At 37.4% G+C, this 20040-nt stretch overlaps 1 protein-coding gene across 2 annotated transcripts in view; it reads right to left on the bottom strand.

The window, feature by feature from the left end:
• Positions 1 to 8898: 8898 nt before the first annotated feature.
• ZPBP (zona pellucida binding protein) overlaps positions 8899 to 20040 on the bottom strand; it is a 93387-nt gene continuing 82245 nt past the window's right edge. Inside the window, exon 8 of one of the 2 annotated variants that reach the window (XM_059932917.1) lies at positions 8899 to 8993. In XM_059932917.1, coding sequence (XP_059788900.1) covers positions 8899 to 8993 — 95 coding nt within the window. The remainder of the gene's footprint in view (positions 8994 to 20040) is intronic. The other variant, XR_009504901.1, reaches the window with a different exon arrangement.

Below are 20040 nucleotides of genomic sequence, written 5' to 3'. Positions count from 1 at the left end.
ATTCCTCCACGCTCTGTGCGTATTCTGAGAGATGCAGTCACAAACATTTCCTCCTTGTCACCAAATTTCCAATCTTGTCCCACTAAACTTTTGCTTATTGCTTAAAAATCCATGCAAAAAATAAAAAAAAAATTAAAAAAAATTAAAAAAATCCATGCAGCTCCATACTTGTAGTCAACTCTCATTTCTGACCAAGTGGAAAAACAAGGGCACTGCTCAAAGTTCCATCTCTTGAGAAGATTTCCCTTCACCGCTCTTACGGGACTACCTGTGAGCGTGGCTGTAACTGTCCACTTTTGGTTGCTTCCAATATATCGTGTACAATCAACTTCCCCAGGCCTTCAGGACCCGCCCGAGCCCTTCTCACGCACACCCGTCCAGCACTCCCACGGCTGGTGGTGGGAGCAGCTCGTGCAGTGGCCTGCAGCAGCTGCAGAGCCATCTCTTGCTCTGAGTCTCATTCAAAACTGGCAGTTTGCCAGGGTACTTATTAAATTAGTAGGAGAAACACATCAGTAGAAATAAATACTGACTCCAAAATCAAGAGAATTCCCCTCTTCGGCTTTGCACCTCTTTCTTGCTGGAAGAAGCCAGATGAAGAAATTCTTCTACAGTCATGGAAGGAAATCAACATGGGCCAGATCGCAAGACCCCTAGAAATGTCACCAAGGTGGCAGGATCCTGAAATCTTGTGGGGCTTGCATCCACCCTTCTGACACGTCTGTGTCTCACAAAGCTGTGTGAAGAATTTGGTAATTCCTGTTTAGCACTGCAGTCAGCACGGTGCCTTTAACACAGTGGGTCAGCCTGGTGCACTGTGGAATGGAAAGGTCAAGTTATCTGCAGACAAGATGATGACAGAGTTGGAATTTGACACAGCCTTGCAGTAGGACAGTAAAAGTGTTATTATTGGCTGGCCAGCTGAAAACAAACTGCTTCTGGTGGACTTTACGTAAAAGTACAAAGATGAGAGCATTCACCAGATCAGCAGCTGTGGACCACGTATCAGGGGCTGTTTTAATTTATTCTAGTAAATAAACAACAACTGTAAAGGAAGTTGCAACTGGAATCCCACCTGATGGAGTTGGACGGTCATTCTCCAAGGTCCACCGTCTTCTGCCCAGGCCGGAGAGATGCGTGCATGATGATGGGAGAGGAATCACTAGCCTTCATCCTTCTAGTCTTTGAAAATGGCATTAATCTCCTAAATCCCTCCAGAAATGCAATGTTGCTTTTGGTTTATTATTTTCATAGATGGGGACAGTTCTAGGGGCTCCACTAGGTCTTTCCAGTTCCAATAACTCCATAGTTCATGGAACCAACAAGAGGAATTCATCCAGCTGCTATTCCGACTACACGTGCTGGAACTCGGAAGAGTCAGGCAGTGGACCAGGGAGCCCATCCAGCCCATCGTGAGACAGACCTGATCCCACACTCCTTTACTAGTCCCCACCCTGAGCACGGTGGTATCGTGAGTTCCCGGGAGTAACATCAGTTGAGAGCCAGAGTCGAGTAATCTCCAAAATAGCTGGTATGTTTCATTCTCTATTATGCAGCCACCCTAGCAAATGGCTGTGGGTCCCTTCTGGGAAGGCTGGAAAGATGTGCAGCGTGAATTTGGGGCTGTCTGGCGGGTCCTTCCTCAAGAGAGCCCCTGTGGGCTGCCTCTGCCCCAAGGTACACATACCTCTGAGTCTGTGAATTGATTCAGTTCTGGAAATTAGCTAAGAAGTCACGATTCTCAACTGCCATGGCTTAGTCAGGCTTCTTTGAAACAGGCCTGGAGCTCTGATAAACCAACTTGAATTTGAATCTCACAGACAGAACTGCCCTCCACCTCTTTCAGTCTGGGGACACCATGAGCAATGTGCCAAGACCCCCGTGGATCTGGTCATTCTGATTGCTGCTTCAGCCCTGACGCCCACCACCTCTGGCCTCTGCATGGCACTTCTCCTGGATGCCATCAGCCCACGTGATTCACCAGGTCCATCTCAACTCCCATCGCTGGACCACAAAGCGCTGCCAGTACAGAGACCTCAAGATGCCAGCATGCTCTTCACCAACAGCTCCTCTGAGCCCTGGAAGGGAGAGGCCTCTAGACCCATCAGGGGCCAGAAATAGGGGAATCTGCGTGGAAATCTCACATAAAACGTCCACGCCAGCATTCCAGCCTCCCTAAGCCTTCAGATGCCTTACTCGGCATGCCAAGTAATTCCAGGCTGTTAACTTTATTCAGTGTAAGCTACCCACCGCTGGGTTCAGAGTCCAGTCAATCAGTTGAGCAAACCGTTAGTGCGATTCCCAGCTGCTCCAACTAATACACTGAATCCAGGCTCTCTGGCAATGACACCCGTCTCAATACGTTCAGCCCCACGCAACACGGCATTCCTTCCACTCTGGCTGAGTACACTGAGGACTTATTCCCTATGCATCGGTTATACACTTTCTATTGCTGTGTAACACATCACCATACATTTCATGGCCGAGGACAACATCCGTTTTCATCCCAGTTTCTGAGGTTTGGCTTAGCTAGGTCCTCTGCCCGGGACAGAGCTGTAGGCAGGTGCTGGCTGGGCTGGGCTCCTTTCTGGAGGAGGGTGTCCTCATCTCAGCTCACATGGTTGTTGGCAGAATCCAATTCCTTGCAGTCTTAGAACTAAGGCACTGCTTTCCTGCCAGCTGACAGCCAGGGACTGCCCTCGGCTCTCTGAGCCCACTGCAGGCCCTTGCCACTTGGTTCTCTTACAGGTCCTCTCACAACACGGCAGTTGTTTCTGTGCCAGTGGAAGGATCTCTTGCTCCAGATCCAGCAAAAAGGAAATCAGTGACTCTCCCATCTTTGACATCTTCTGTTGTCTAAAATCAAGTCACAAGTTCTACCTGCATTCGAGGGAAGAGGATTATACCAGACATAACTCACCGGGAGGGTCCCGATCAGGTGTCTCCAACGTCACCTATGCATGTCCCCAGTAAGCTTCTGCTGTAAACTGGCTACTACAATTCTTCTGATACATGTGGTACGTAACACTTGCTAACCAAACACCCTGGGGACTGCCAGGATTCAAGTTAAGGTCTAGGTTCAGAAACAATGAAAAATGATAGTTTTGGGGAGGAAACAAGACAACTGTTTTAGGACGACCATTATAGGCTCTTCAGGCAAGGGGAAGTTTAGGCTCCTCAGGGGAGGAAGGGCTGCTCTTACTGACAAACAAATCCCAGTAGAATGTTGGGCTTAATGTGTTTGGCTTCACTGGGACTTTCACATGTCCTCACCTCAATTCTTTCCCAACCAGTGCCTGGCCTCTATCATGAAAAACATATTAGGTGGTGAGTTCAAGTAGATTTATCATCCAATCCACCATTGGATTCGAATTTAAGTTTGTTTATCAAAAATCTGTGTGGCCACAGGAAAAGAGAGCTACTTCCATGGCAGTCATAGGAACTTTCTGGGTTTTTTTGAAGCCCTGAACTCATCATTTTCTTTCACCAAATGCAGTTAGAAGCAACCAACTCATCCCGGTCCTTATACTTCATTGTCTTCATTAAAATGTACTATTTCATCTGCGGCCTTGTCTTCCATAGGCACTTGGCCCTGAGTGATGACAGGTGATAATTTAAATGATGTTCCCCCACTGAATGCCAGGAGTTACCACCATCAGTGGAGTCCATCTTGTCTTTACATCTATAAAAGGACAGATCTGTGGAAACTGAGACCCCTGGGGAGGCTCAGCCTCTGGACATCAGGCAGTGGGTGGCATAACTGAGGTCACTGCTGGTCAATGCTGGCAGCAAGTCAGACGCACAGCAGAGGAGAAGTGAGGGCCAGCTGGGGCCTTTGAGGGCACCTGTGCATCTTCTGTCACCAAACTTAACCATGAGGACACAACACAACCTAACATAAGAGAACTGTCCTGCCCTTGGATACCCAACTCTGGGCAGCGATAGCTTATGAGTGTTCTGGGCCCCTGACGTCCAGAAAGTAGAATAGAACAGAGAAGGAAGATAACCACTGAGGTCAGAACCAGGGACCAATCAAAGAACTCACCCGTGTTTGACAGCAGAAGATCTCACTGTACCTTGCCCACCTGGATGGTGACTGGGATGTGTTTCTCTTTCCTCCCTTTTCTGAATGGGCGCTTTAAACTAGTCCCTCTCTTCCTTCTCACCCATTTTATATTGGTAGTTTGGAGGCACATCACCTCTAGACCATAGGGACCCTGGACCTGATGCAACCTTCCACACATCACCCATGATTTTGAACTTCAACCTGAATGCACTCACTGGGTGAGAGTTTGAACCTGTATTATGGGGGAGGGAGAGACAATGAGCACGTGACATGCAGAGCTTGTTAATGTGAAGGGTGTGTATTGATGCAGACTCGTTAAAGGGATGCTCTGTGTCAGATAAAGACACCGGCCCACTCAACACCATTCCAAGTCCATGTCCACTTTTAAGCCCTCTTCTCTATTAATGAGAATCAAAGATGAATATATCAATTTCCCACTTACGCATCCTTGGGACATTGTCCCCTTCAATGTGATGTAAAAGTCTTGTAGAGGGCTTTCATCTTCATCTTTTTTCTGAATGGAAGGTCAACCCGATGCCTAGATGCACAACAGCCACCTACAACCATGAAGACAAAAGCTACACTAAGGAAGGTGGAGCAAAAAAGGACAGGTGGCCCAAGGTAAGGACAGCTCTATGGAGACATGGCACCAGCTCTAACCTGACCTTTGCTGGACTCGAGAGAGAACGGAAACCACTGCATAAGCAGTTACAGGGCTCTCTGTAACTGACACACATCTTCACCACTCATCAGCTTGTAAAGTTGGGGAAGTTATACAATTACTGTGACTCGATTTTCTCATATACGAAATGAGAGTGATATAATAACAAATCACAGAATTGGGTAAATAAAACACGAAAATATACGCAAAGGATTTCAAACAAATCTTTTCACATAATAAGCACTCAGTAAATAACACTCGTTAGCACCAGCAGCAGCATAATTATACGAGGAAAGCTCAACCTCACCAGTACCACAGAAAAATGAAAGTATAATATGGGAAACTATTTCCATCTGTCAAGATAAATAATTAAAAAAATGAATTCAGGGAATTCCTTGGTGGTCCAGTGGTTAGGCCTCTGTGCTTTCACTGCTGGGCCTGGGTTCAATCCATGGTCGGGGAACTAAGATCCCACAAGCTGTGTGGTGTGCCGACACCCCCCCCCCCAAAAAAAAAAAGAATTCAGAGAGGGTGTAGTGAAATGTATACTCTGATATATCACTAGTGGGACTATAAATTGATACAATTCTTAGGAAATAAATTTGGCAAATGGTCCTAAGGATTAGAAATATCCAAACCCAGTAATTCTACTTCTGGGCAGAGAGAAGACTTAAAAATACCACAGAGTATTAAGAAAGAAGATGTTACCTGTAATGCTACATAAAACAGCGAAAGTCTGGAAGCAGTAGAAATGTCCAACAATTAGAAATGATTAACCATACTATAGTAATTTTGCTGAAATGTATCATATGTAATAATCATTAAAATTATGTTAGTGAGGTGTATAAGATGGTATGGAAAATATATATTAAGGGAAATACTGACTGCATATACATGAATAAAACATATAACATGAATAAAAAATCACACAAAAGTAGGAAATTTACCAAAATGTTAACATTGCTGATATCTGGGTTATGAAACTGTAAGTGGTATTTTCCCCCTACTTCTAATTTCCTCTATTTTACCTATTTCCTGTAATGAACTCTCTACCAATTAGGATGCTTTTAGCTGCAGAAAACCTAACTTGCTTTAACGAAAGGAACTTTCCTATCTCACAGAACTGGGGAGTCCAGGGCAGGCTGGGATTCAGACACAATAAGGATAGTGATTCAGCAGCATCATCAAGTGCCAGCTCTTTCCATGTCTCCACTTGGGGTCCTCAGCGTGGGCTTCATCCTCAGGGTGTTCACCTCATGGTTTCAACAAAGTGGCAGCCAAAAAAAAGTCACGTGCTGACTGGCTAAGAAGGATAGGTCTCTGGAGTAAACAAACTTGGTGCTCTGTTGGGAAGAAGGGGGGCGAATTGATACTGGAGAGTGAGCAACAATGTCTTCCCCAAATGGCTACTCTTGTCATTTGTCAAAGTATGTTTACTGCTTCCAAGATTTTCCAAAGTAATTCATTTCACTGTAGAAGACTTGGAAAACAGAGGGTATCAAAAATCCTCACACAGGACCCTATCACATAGCATGACCACTATTAACATTTTGGTTTATTTGTTTTAAAACTCTAAACAATACTACATAACATTCTACCATATGGAAACAGCATAATTTATTTAACCATTTCATTTTTGCAGGTAATTTCTGTTAATTCCATTTTCATTATTAGTACCATTGGATGGAATATTTCACCTGATCTCTAACTTGCTTCCTTTGGATAGTGCCCTTTAAGTGAAATTACTGGACCAAACTTGTTAAGACTCTTTTTACATATTGCCAAATGAATACATATTACACACCTATAATGAGAAAAAAATCTAATTGATAAAATACAAAATGGGAACCATATTTCCCATAAGTTCACAGGTCAATGTAAATGTCAGATTGTGTAATTAAGAAAAAAATGTTTTGTTAAAATTAAGGCACTATATAAATGTAAGATATTATTTTGATATAAACAAAAATAATGAACACCTGTAACTGTCTTATGACAACAATCTCTCTTAGGGATTAGTTTATAGTTTTTATCATACATATTGTCAATTGCTTAAAACAACTTTCAACATTCCACAACCTATCTATTAATATAACAGAAGCAACTTTTATCTTAGTTATTATTTATACTCACGGGACTTTAATAATCTATTAGTTTAAAAATTATTAAGCACATAACTATGTGCTTTGAAGATGACTAGGAACCTAGGAATACACTAGTATAATTGAATGTGGAAGACAGACACACAACCAACTAAAATAAACGTGATATGTGGTAAAACAGAGCCAAGAACATTTCACTTTGAGAACCAAGAAAAAGAATTAACACTTCTCTTTCTTCTCCTAGCTCATCCTCTGCTTAAATTTCTACCAGCTGTTCTTTTTGCCTGGACTTTTAAATCTGACCTGTTCTGCCCCCTGGAATTTGTGTGGCCTCATTTCTGGTCTGCCTTCACATGCTGAAAGTCCGTGACTGGCTCCATTCATTCTCCTGTCACTTGTCTCTTCTCATTCCAGATTACCCATCTCTTCTGATCTCCAGTGCCCATCATCACCATGTCACCCCTGCCGCTGCCTTCCCAGCTGACCAGCTAGGGGGCTAGTACTGATCACGCCTCAGAAGGATGTATCAGAAATTAAATTCCTCTGGGCTTTTAAATAATAGGAAGAAAGTAATCCAAACTTAGGGAGTACAAAGGAAAGAATATGTACTCCAATTCATCTTATTATTAAATTAAGAAATCTGGAAAACTTTAGAAGCTTGCACTACTTTTACAGATGGAGACTTAATAGGTCTTTTACTAGTTACAGAAAGCACGTGCTAGAGGAACAATAACTCACCCAAACAGTAAAACAGCAAAAATACGTGACTTAATAGTGGGAAGACGGCTCTTGAAAAACCTCTCAAAAATATATGAAAACAATTACGTCATGATTAGGAAAGTCCAAAGGGATTGTTAAAGAAAGATCAACAGGGCTAACAAAGAAATGTCATTTCCCTTCCCTCTCTTATTTGTGTGAGAATTCCAGAGTAACGTTTGTCCATAGGATGACGGAGAAGCTAATGTATTTACTGGACACTTTCAAAAAGCCATGCAGAGCCTCCATGTGAGTACATGCCTCTCCTGTCCAGTGTGCTGCACACCTGTGCCCAGATCCAATCCGTGTGCATTTTCCATTTACATGTGTTCACGTCTCCAGAAAGGAAATATGAAGAGAAAAACAGGGAACGTTCCAAGAGAGTGTAAAGTGGATATGAATATAATTAAAACAGTAATTAGAAAACTGAGAAGCTACTAATTTTGTGATTTACTCATGTATTTTCCTGGTAATTAATATTTAAATTTTTGGTAGTTTTTCATATTCAAACACAACATCCCAGGGTGAGAGAGTAAGTATTAGGCGGTCGCAGCAGTGGTATCTGACACAGAACACTGTAATAGTGAAGGAAGTGAAACAACTGCTTGATTCTCACCCCTACCGGTGCTGCTGGGGAAAGAAACTGCTTAGTTTCTCTTTCTCTCCACATTGTGAAAGCTCAAATGTTAATTTAGGCACATACAATGATTACTCCATTCTAAAATGTCAAAAAGGTAATTTGAGGGACTTGCAACTGAAAAGCTTAAGATCACCACATTGAAGTATATTAAAAACTCATAGTGTGTTTGGGACTAGGTCTTAAACTAAAGTGGCTAAAAATTGCAATAATAAGACTTGCAGTGACTTTGAGCTATGAAAGGTCAAACTGGAAGGAATAGAATCCCATAAAATTAAAACAAAGGAATGAAACAGGCTGAAATTAAAATGATTGTGGAAGAATATGGTGGCCTGAGATTAGTCAACATATAATAACGATAGAATGGGCTATTTTTGAAAAATCATAAAAAAATCTTTTGGGCTAACCCAATATAGTATATTTGAACCTATTTTAAAAACAGTGATCCAAGAAATACTTTGGAGTCATATGTAGGTCTGGCACTAATGAATAAAGATTACTGGATGTTCTGTATATAAGGCATTTAGACATACCGTGTTTCAATTAAAATGATGACACCATATTTTGGTAATATCTAATATATTTAATTTTGGTATAATAGTGATTTATTATGTAGTAATATTTCAAAAATATGCTTTTGTGTTTAACAAACCACCGAAGAGCTCAAAATAATGGCCTATAAACATGCTTTTGCTCCAAACACCAAGCTGCTATTGCACCGAAGGCAGTGAATTCCATCACGGGAGTTATAAGATCCAGGGCTGCAGATCACTGTGAATAAAAAATAAGTTAATAAGTAACGGTTTCCTAATGCCACGTAAATTAACTTTATATGGAGGATAAATTTTCAAAGAAGGTTCTTTTTTTTCTTTTTGTTTTTAATTGTGGTAAAATGCACATAGCATAAAATTTGCCATTTTAACCATTTTTAAGTGTACAGTTCAGTAGTGTTAAATGTATGCAAATCATTGTACAACTAATCTCCAGAACTTCTGCATCTGGGAAAAACTGCAACTCTATACCCATTAAAGATCTCCTCATTCCCCCTCTCCTAGTTCCTAGCAGCCACCATTCCACAATTTGTTTCTATGCGTTTGACTCCTCTAAATGCCTCATGTAAGTGAAAAGTTTTAAGTTTTCACTCTAATCCAGCTTAAACCAAGACTGTGACCTAAAGCAGTTTTACTGACCACACGATGTTGACATCAGAAGGCTGACTGGGCCATCCTGTAAGTTACAGAAGAAGCCACAAGGGGTCAAGAACCAAATGTGACTACCAGATGGTCCATAGTAACCACGATTTAGATGTATAAAGATAGCCCCAAACATGGGAAGGACTTGCAGATCATTTCTAACAATCCTCTGATTTCAAATCCTATTTCTATCATGGGCTAAAGGTGTAATTCTGGAAAAATTACTTAGCCTAGAACGTAACTCAGTTTGGTCATCCCTAACGTAAGGACAATGTATACCATGAATACGTCACCACTGCTCCCTCTGCATGATGGAAAGTAAAGAAAGGCAGGAAGAAACCAAAGTCAAATACATTCTCTGCCATTGATTAACTTTGGGATCCTGGGCAAAGTAGTCAATTCTCTTAGTTCTAGTTTCCTTATTTGTAAAACAGGTACAGTAACAATCAAGTCATAGCATTATTGTGAGGACTGAAACCAGATGACTTAGATGAAAAGGCACCCAGCATGTGATGGGCACTCAATAAATGCGTAACCCTGTGCATTGCGGGGTTGCTGCCTCTACTCACCTCTTCCACTGGGGGGGGGGGGTGGGCATCAAGGTCATGGGATGCCATCAGCCCCTAATTGGGTTGGAGTCTCTGACTAACCTATTGCAGATGTGGTCAGCCAAGGGATCACAAAGATGTCAGTAACAGCACATCTAAGGCATGGGTATCATGGGCCATCAAAAAAGATTCTTTTTCTAGCACCATGATTTAATAATACATGTCACTGACTGGATCTGGGTCATATTATATTATTTAATTTCTTATTCTTTTTAAAATATATTTTTTCAAATTGGGAAATATCTTAACCGTCACTCAGAAAAAGTATTTTCCATTCTAGGTTCCACAGAGTTCCTCAAGTTTTAATAGACATTTTATTTGGGAATTAATGTTCCAGATGGAAAAAAAAATTGGTAAACAAAGTTAAATAGATTTATTTGCTGCAGTAATAAGAAGAGTGTTTAAAGTGAAAATGTATGTGGTAAAATTCTAATGATATAATATTTCTCAAAGGTGTGTGATCATGGTACACTTTCTCTCAAAACACATATTAATATTTCTTGATGCACAAATATGGAAAGATTTAGCGAATGTATTGAAAGTGTCAAATCATTACATATGGAAAAGAGAAACCTGCATGCAGTCTTTACACACAGACTTTATACATGACTGTTACAAACAGAACTGATACTGGTATAAAATCATCTAAACCAAAGTTTAAATAAATAATGATATGCTAATAAATGTTCTTATAATTTAAAAAACCTTCATAATATAGTACATGTTATACCACAGAGCCCTTATCTGTAGCACTCTCTCCTAGGATATAACCTGAAATATTCTGTTCTCTTTTAAGTGGAATCGAGGAAAAATGCTAAAATGTTATTTAAACTTAAAGTACAAAATTAGTGAACTTTTCTTCCAGGTCTGAGTCTCAGTGAGTAGAACATCTCCCAGCTACAGTTATGAGAGCAGCCTGATTAAAACTTGATTATTTCAATAAGAAGAGAAGGAAGCATTGGTGACTGATTGGTATCGACACATGAAGAAATAAGTAAATACAGGAAAATATCTTAATGAATTTTGGATAAGGAATAATTCCTTAAAAAGGGAAGTGACTAGCCATAATAGAAAATAATTGATACATGTGGTATTAAAATTAAGAACTTAAAGTAACAATAGTAACAATAGTCAAGCAAGAAAACTAGGAAATAGTTGCAGCTATATAACCAACAGAGGACTACCATTCAGAAAACACACACAATTCATATAAATCAATGAGAAAAGGACAGAAAATAATAGGAAAAACTTAACCAAGGAGGCAAATTCTTGTGTACTGAAAACTACCAAAAATTGCTGAGAGAAATCAAAGACACAAATGGAAAGACATCCCATGTTCATTTAATATTTAATATTGTTAAGATGTCAGTACTACTAACTATCCATGAAATCTCTATCTATGAAATCTCTAGCTTCTATGAAAGCTCTATCAAAATCCCAGTGGTGGCGTTTTCAGAGATAAAAAAAATTCATCATAAAACTCATGTGAAATCTCAAGGGACTCAGAATAGCCAAAACAATTTTGTAAAAGAATAACAAAGTTGGACATCTCACACTTGCTGATTTAAGTACTACAAAGCTACAGTAATTTCAGTGGTCTGGTACTGACATAAAGACAGAATTACAGACAAAAAAAATAGAAATAAACTCCCAAATAATTTTTAACAAGGATACCAATATCATTCAATGAGGAAAGGACAGTCTTTTCAACAAATGGTTGAGCAAACTGGATATCCACTTGAAAATGAATGAGGCTGGACTCACCTTACACCATATATACAAAAATTAACTCAAAATGGATCAAAGGCCAAAACATAAGAGCTAAAACCATGAAATTCTTGGAAGAAAACATAGGAAAAAGCTTTATGACATTAGATTTTACAATGATTTTTTATGTGACACTGAAAGCATGAGGACAAAAGACAAATAATTAAATTGGACTACATCAAAATCGAAACTTTTTCTGCACACTTGAACCAAGGAAAGGCCATGTGAGGACAAAATGAGAAGGTGGCCCATTATGCCATCTGCAAGCCAAGAGAGAACTCATCAGAAACGAATCACCAGCACCTTGAACTTGGGCTTCCAGCCTCCAGAATTGTGAAAAAAACATTTGTTTAAGCCATCCAGTATATGGAATTTTGTTATGGCGGCCCAACCTAATACAGTATTTATCCAAAAGAACTAAAAGTAGGATCTCGAAGAGATATCTGCACACCCATGTTCAGTGCAGCATTATCCACAATAGCCAAGAGGTGGAAGCAACCCTATGTCCACTGACAGACAAATGGATAAAGAAAACATGGCATACACATGTGGACAACGAAAATGCGGTACATTAGTGCTGGGTCACCTAATGTGATGTTAATGCGGGAATGTGAAATTATAAAAAGTACTGTGGAATGGTATGAAAATGTGTGATGGTCACATACTACACATGCTGGAGGTGGGAATGTGATACATATACACACACATACACAACAGAATAGTATTTAGCCTGCAAAAGGAAGGAAATTCTGACACATATTACAACATAGATGCCAAGTGAAGTAAGCCAATCACAAAAGGACAAATGCCACATGATCTCATTTACATGAGGTACCTAGAGTAGTCGTCAAATTTACAGGGACAGAAAGAAGAAGGGTGGTTGTCAGGGACTGAAGGGAGGGCAGAATGGGGAGCTAGCGTTTAATAGGTATAGAATTTCAGTTTGGGAAGATGTAAAAGTTCTGGAGATGGATGGTGTTGACGCTTACACAACAATGTGAATGTGCTTAATGTCACTAATTTGTACCTTTCAATATGCTTAAAAGGTTAAATCTTATGTATATTTTACCATAATAAAAAATGTGATGCATTACATAATCATCAGATTGCAAATATTTAAAGTTTGGTTATGCCAAGAATTGGCATAGATATAGACAGGATCTGTCCTACATTGAGTTGTAAAAGTGTTTTCTAAATTTTTTGTATTAACCCAATCTGACATATTTTAATGAATTGCTCATCTTATGATCCAATATTAGCTAAAGACCTAGGATATACAAACAAAAATATTCACAACACCATTGTTTGTCATAGTAGAAAAACTGAGAAGTAGGAAGCAATTTCAACCAACAATAAAACAGATATATACTACTTGATATATTCATAAAATAGATTATATAAGAAGAAAATTTTTAAAAATTGTGTTATAATCACAAAAATGTGATGAATCTCACAGATACAATTTGCAATACTGTGAATCTGTTAAAATAGCCTATCATTGGACAGATTCTCAGACTGGATTTTTAAAAATCCAACTTTATGCTGTTAATGTAAAAATGTAAATTTTAATCAAATTAATCTACACCTGCACTGCACTCATAAATAAAACTTCAACTACAGTTTTATTTTATATAACTTGACAAATCAATTTAAAATGGACAACTTCTAAAAAGAAAAAAGAAGGTGGTTTACCCTCTCTACACACCAAGACATTAATTACCACAAACAGTAAAACAAAAACGAGGACCCTTTAAAAGATATATATATTCGTGTGTATGTACATATATGTATATATACATACAAATGTAGGTGTGTGTATATATGCACCATACATTATCAGTATATATATGTGTACGTATACACACACACACACACACACACACACACACACACACACACGGTATGTACCCTTATTTTATGGACCTGAGAGTAAAGAAACAAAATTTGAAATTAATAAAATAAATTATTAGAGAATTTTTTCCTGGTTGTGAGGCAGGTAAGACTTTTATAAGAGAAAACAAATAGAGAAAATAAGCAATAAGACTTATACAATATTAAACAAAAAATAATGTACCAAAGTCAATGTCCACAATGCTAAAAATCAAGTGGCCAAGAATTCTAATTCTAGCTTATATTGAATTAATCAATCTGCAGAAAACACTTATAACATCTGCAAAGAGGAAACATACACTATTTGACAGCCTTGAAGAGGTAGCAAAGACAGGTAAATGGGTAAAAGTATTATTATATATTTCAGCAGTGGGTACTCACCACGCTATGTGGTGCATGGGTGGCTAAAACTGAAGCAAAAATTATGTCTACTTGGTTACAAAAAATGAGAGGACAGACTTCTAGGCCACCAGAAGATATAGAAAGTAATGGGAGAAATTCAAGGAAACAGGTAGAAACAGAAGCAAGAACTCTAAAATCTCATATAAACTCCATGCAGATCACTGGCTGATGTGAGACCTTCACATTAGTCAATGATATTGCAAGAAGTTCAAAACCAGAAAGAGTTGGAAAGCTGAACAAACTGAGAAGATGGTGCCTACAATGGGAGAGACAGTTTAGATTTTGAATCTAGCATATTATTAGACTAAATAATAAACACTCTTCAGAGCAAAAATAAGCCAGAAGACTCTACATAGCACTACCAATAAAGTTTAGCATATAATAAAAATTATTAGATTTTCAAAGACACAGAAAACTAACTCATAGTCAAGAGAAAAAACATCAATAAAACATTCAAAATAACAGAGGCGTGGTAATTAGCAGATAAGGACTTTAAAGCAGCTAGCATAAATGTATTCAAAGACATAAAGGAGTGAATTATCATAATAAGTAAACTGATTGAAAAATCTTATCAGAGAGATGGAAACTATAAAGCACAACAACTGAAAATTCTAGACCCCAAAAGTAAAATATTTGAAGTAAATAACAAAACAAAACAAAACAAAACTCGATGTGTTTAATAGCAGAATAAAGACAGAAGTAGAATATGTCAGTAAATACAAAGACATACCTATAGAAACTGTCCATTGTGTAGAAGAAAGAGAAATAAGAGTTTAAAAAAATTGAATAGGGTAACATCAGCAAAGATACTGGCAGCTCCAAATGACAGTCCCAACTAAAGAAACTTGAAAATAATCAAGCAAAAACTCTCAGAATTAACTTTGAAAGAACTCTAAAAAACAATCAACATATAGGAAATAGTAAAATGGCAGAAATAAGTCCTTCCTTATCAGTAATTACTTTTAATGTAAATGGATTAAATTCTACAATCAGAAGACAGAAACTGGCAGAATGAATATTTATGATCCAACTATATGCAATCTGGAAGAGACTCACTTTAGACCAAATGAAACAATTAGGTTGAAAGTGAAAAAGTGGAAAAAGATATTCCATGGAAACTGTAATGAAAAAAGAGCTGGCACTAATTCAGATTAAATAGACTTTAAGTCAGAAACTGTTATAAGAGGAAAAGGAAATTACATATTTCTAAAAGGATCAAATCACCAAGAAGATATAACAATTATAAAAATATACACACCAAACAACAGGTACAGAAAATATATAAAGCAAACACTGGCAGAACAGAGGGAGACATAGCTCTACGGTAATACTTGGAGATTTCATTACCTCTCTTCCAATAATGAACAGAGTTTCTAGACAGAGGATCAATAAGGAAATAGAGGACTTGACAACACTATAAACCAACTAAATTAAGAGACGTATATAGAACACTTCACTCATAGCAACAGAATACCCATTTTTATCAAGTACACATGGAATATTTTCTAGGATAGATAATATTTTAGGACACAAGACAATTCTTCATAAATTTAAAAAGAATGATATCATACAAATCACAACAGAATGAAGCTACTGAAGAAATCAGTAACATAAGGAAAAGTGGAATGTTCACAAATATGTGGAAATTAAACAACACATTCTTAAAAGGCCAAGAAGATAAAGAAGATATCAAAAGGGAAATTGGAAAACATATTGAGATGTATTAGAATGAAAGCATAACACACCAAACCATATGAGATTAAGTGAAAGCAGAGGAACATTTATTAGTAGTAAATGCCTATATTGAAAAAAAAGAAAGATCTTAAATCAATAACATAACTTTACACCTGAAGGGATGAGAAAGCAATAAACTAAATCTACAGATAGCAGAAAGAAGAAAAATTTTTTAAAGATTAAAGTGAATATTAATGACAGAATTTTAAGAATAGAGAAAAGCAAGGAAAACAGAAGTTGATTTTTATAAAGACTAAAAGGATTGACAAACCTTTAGGTAGATTGAGAAAAAGAGAGAAGACAGAAATTTCCAGAGTCAGAAAGAAAGATGGAACATTACTACCAAACTTACAGAAATAAAAAGAATAAGCCAATTTTAAGAAAAATTATATGCCACCAAATTAGGTAAGCTAGAAAAAAAATGAAAAATACCTGGAAACACATGTGTTACAAAAACTGACTGAAGAAGAAATAGAAAATCTGAAGAAATCTATAACAAGTAAAGATATTGAGCTAGTAACTGAAAACCTCCAATAGTGAAAATCTCAGGGTGAGATGGCTTCACTGGTGAATACTACCAAACAGTAAAAGAAGAATTAAACCAATTCTTCTCAAACTCTTTCAAAAACAGAAGAGGAGGAAACACTTTCTAATCAATCTGTGATATCAGCATTGCCCTGACATCAAAGCCAGATAGAGTTATTACTAAGACAAGGAAATAAATGTCAATATCTCTAGAATGCAGATGCAAACATCCTCAACAAAATACTAACAAGCAACTTCCAGCACTATATTAAAGTATTATTCACCATAATCAAGTGGGATATATCCCAGGAACTGCAAAGGTGGCTAAACATATAAAAACCAATCAAAGTAATATACTATACAAACAGAAGGGGGAAAAAAAAAACTACATGGTCATCTCAATTGATGCAGTAAAAGAATTTGACAAAATCCAAAATTTTCATCATAAAAACACTCAACAACTAGGAACAAAATGAAAAAAAATTCAATCTGATAAAGGGCTTTTATGAAAAACCCAAGGCTAACATCATCTTCAATAGTGAAATATTGAAAGCTTTCCCCCTAAGATCAAGAACAAGGTAAGGATGTCCTAAAGAAAGTTCTAGAGAGAGCAATTAGGCAAGAAAAATAAAAGGCATCTGAATTATAAAAGAAAAAGTAAACTAATTGTAGATGACATGATTGTGTGTATGTATACACACACACACACAGGGAGAGAGAGAGAGAAACCTGTGAATACACATATACACATGGTACTAGAGCTAATAAAGGAATTCAGCAAAGTTGCAGGATACAAGATCAACACACAAAAAGTGGTTATGTCTATACACTAGCAGTGAAAAATCCCAAAAGAAAATTAGAGAAGTAATTATATTTACATGATAATCCACAAAAAATCTAGATGTAAATTGAAGCAAGAAGGTTGAAGACTTGTAAAATTAAAATTATAAAACACTGCTGTAAGAAATAAAAGAAGACCTACATAAATGGAAAGACACCCTATGTTGGAGAAGTGGAAGACAATATTGTGAAGATGACTATACAATCCAAAGGAACCTATAGATCAATGTATCCTGTATCAAAATCCGTCAGGTCTGTTTTGAAGAGAGGGAATGATGATCCTCAAATTCACATGGAATTGCAAGGGGCCTAAAATATAGAATATAGTTTTGAAAAAAGCAAACCTAGAGTACTCACACTTCTAAATTTCAAAACTCCCTACAAAGCTACAGTAATCAAAACAGTGTAGTACTAGAAAAGGAGAGAAGGTACACTAATGGAATAGAACTGAGAGTCCAGAAATAGCCACAGACATCAGTGGCGAACTGATTTTCAACAAGGATGACAAGATCACGCAAGGGGGAAAGAACAGTCTCTTCAGTGAAAAGTCCTGTGACAACCAGATAGCCACATGCCAAGAATACATTTGGACCCCTAACTCATACTGTTTTCAAGAACTTACCTCAAATCATCAATGACCTCTTTGAAAAAAATGAAAGGGGTAAATTTTTCACAATTTTAGATTCCATAATGGTTTTTTAGAAATGACACCAAAAGCATCAGCAATAAAAAAGAAAATAAACTGAACTTCATCAAAATATAAAACTTCTGTGCACAAATGGACATTATTAAGAAAGTGAAAAAACTCTCTGAGAATAGATAAACATTTGCAAATCATACACGTGCTAAGGTCTGAGTATAAAGAATATGTAAATAGCCCTTAGAACTCAACAACAAAAAGAAAGAAAACCCAATTTAAAAAATGAACAGAAGACTTGCCTAGACATTTTTCTGAAGATATACAAGTGGCCACCAAGTACAGGAAAAAATGCTCAACATCATTAGTCATTTGGGAAATGCAAGTCAATACTGAGACACTACTTCACACACAAGGATAGCAATAATTTTTTTAAAGGAAAATAACAAGTGTTGTTGAGAATAGTTACCCTTATATATTATTAGCAGCACTGTAAAATTGTGCAGGCACTGTGCTAAATAGTTTGAAAACTGCTCAGAAAGGTAAACAGAGGATTGCCTGTGTATAAAGTATAAAAAAAAATGCAATATTATTCAACCATAAAAAGGAATGACATATTGATACATGCTACAATGTGGTTAAATCTTGAAACATTAGGCTAAGTGAAAGAAGCCAGAGAAAAAATGACACATATTGTATCTTTTCATTTGTATTAAATATCCAGAATAGAGACAGAAGGCAGACTGGTAGTTGTCAGGGGCTGAAGGTAGAGAAAAATAGGGAGTAACCACTTAATAAGCACAGAGTTTCTTTTTGAGGTGATTAAAATGTTTGGGAACTAGGTAGAGGTGGTGGTTGCACAGCACCGTGTAAATGCCACTGAATTATCCACTTTAAAATGGCTTTATGTTATATGAATTTCAACTTAATTAAAAAATGAGTAGAGCTTCATGTGACCCCTGGGCCAATATAAATTGGTGTAACATATGTGTAATTGATAACCAAAAAGGGAAGACAGAGAGAATAATGCAGAAAACAATAAATGACATATATGACCCAAAAGCCTAGAATTTAACAAAAGACATAAATGAATAATCCAAAAATCTCTGCAAACACCAACATGAAATGTACAAAACCTCCACCCCTACACACAACATAGTCAAACTGCTATAAACCCTGAGTAAAGATAATCTAAATGCTATGGAGTAAAAAAGATGACACATTAAATGCAAGGTGCGAGAGGGAAGAAGTATGAGTAGCAGCTCACTTCACACTAGAAGCAATAACTGCTAGAAGGCAGTGGAATATTATTCAGTGCTAAAAAGAAATACTACTAAGTGAAGGAAGTCAATCTGAAAAGGCTACACACTGTATGATTCCAACAATATAACATTCAGGAAAAAGCAAAACTATGGAGACAGTAAAAAGATCAGTGGCTTGGGGATAAAGAAGAATGAATAGGTGGAAAGCAGAGAAATTTTAGGGTAGTGTAGCTACACTGTATGATACTATAATTGTAAACATATGTCATTACACATTTGTCCAAAAAACCACAGAATGTGCAACACCAAGAGTGAATCCTAATGTAAACCATGGACTTTGGGTGATAATGATATTTCATTCATTGTAGATTCATCAATTACAACAAATGTATCACTCTGCTGAGGGATGTTGAGTGGTGGAGGTTAAGCAGGAGTGGGGCCAGGGGACATATGGAAAATCTCTGTACCTTACATTCAAAATTGCTTTGAACCCAAAACTGACTAAAAAATAAAGTTTATTTAAAAAACGTGAAAGGTAAAAAAAGACATTTGGTAATACAATTTAGAGACATTGTAGACAATAACCCTGCAGTACAAGTAAGGCTAAAAGAATTTCTTTAGCCTGAAGAGAACAGTGACCTGACCAGATAGAATAAAGGAAATGATTTACCATTTTGCCTGAAACAACTGAAACATAATAACCATAGAAAGACATGGAAAATGGTTTTCAAGAAACTGGACATCAAACCACAAGGGACAGTGATCCCAAGGGACATAGAGGAAACAAAATATTGATATATGAGCTCTACAACTGTTGTAGATTATTGCTTTCAGTGAGTTTCTAAATTATGGCAAAGGGAACTGAGGTGGAGCTGAGTTCTTCCCTGAACTGAAGAGACAAAGCTGAAGTCCAAGAAGATGAATGCAGCTAGTGTTCTTCCTGTGAACCAGAAAGGAGAT

The sequence above is a fragment of the Balaenoptera ricei genome, chromosome 9 (genome assembly GCF_028023285.1).
Source record: "Balaenoptera ricei isolate mBalRic1 chromosome 9, mBalRic1.hap2, whole genome shotgun sequence".
In the NCBI taxonomy this organism is placed as follows: domain Eukaryota; kingdom Metazoa; phylum Chordata; class Mammalia; order Artiodactyla; family Balaenopteridae; genus Balaenoptera; species Balaenoptera ricei.
The sequence above is the reverse complement of the archived record's forward strand: the minus strand, read 5'-3'. Positions and strand labels throughout refer to the sequence as shown.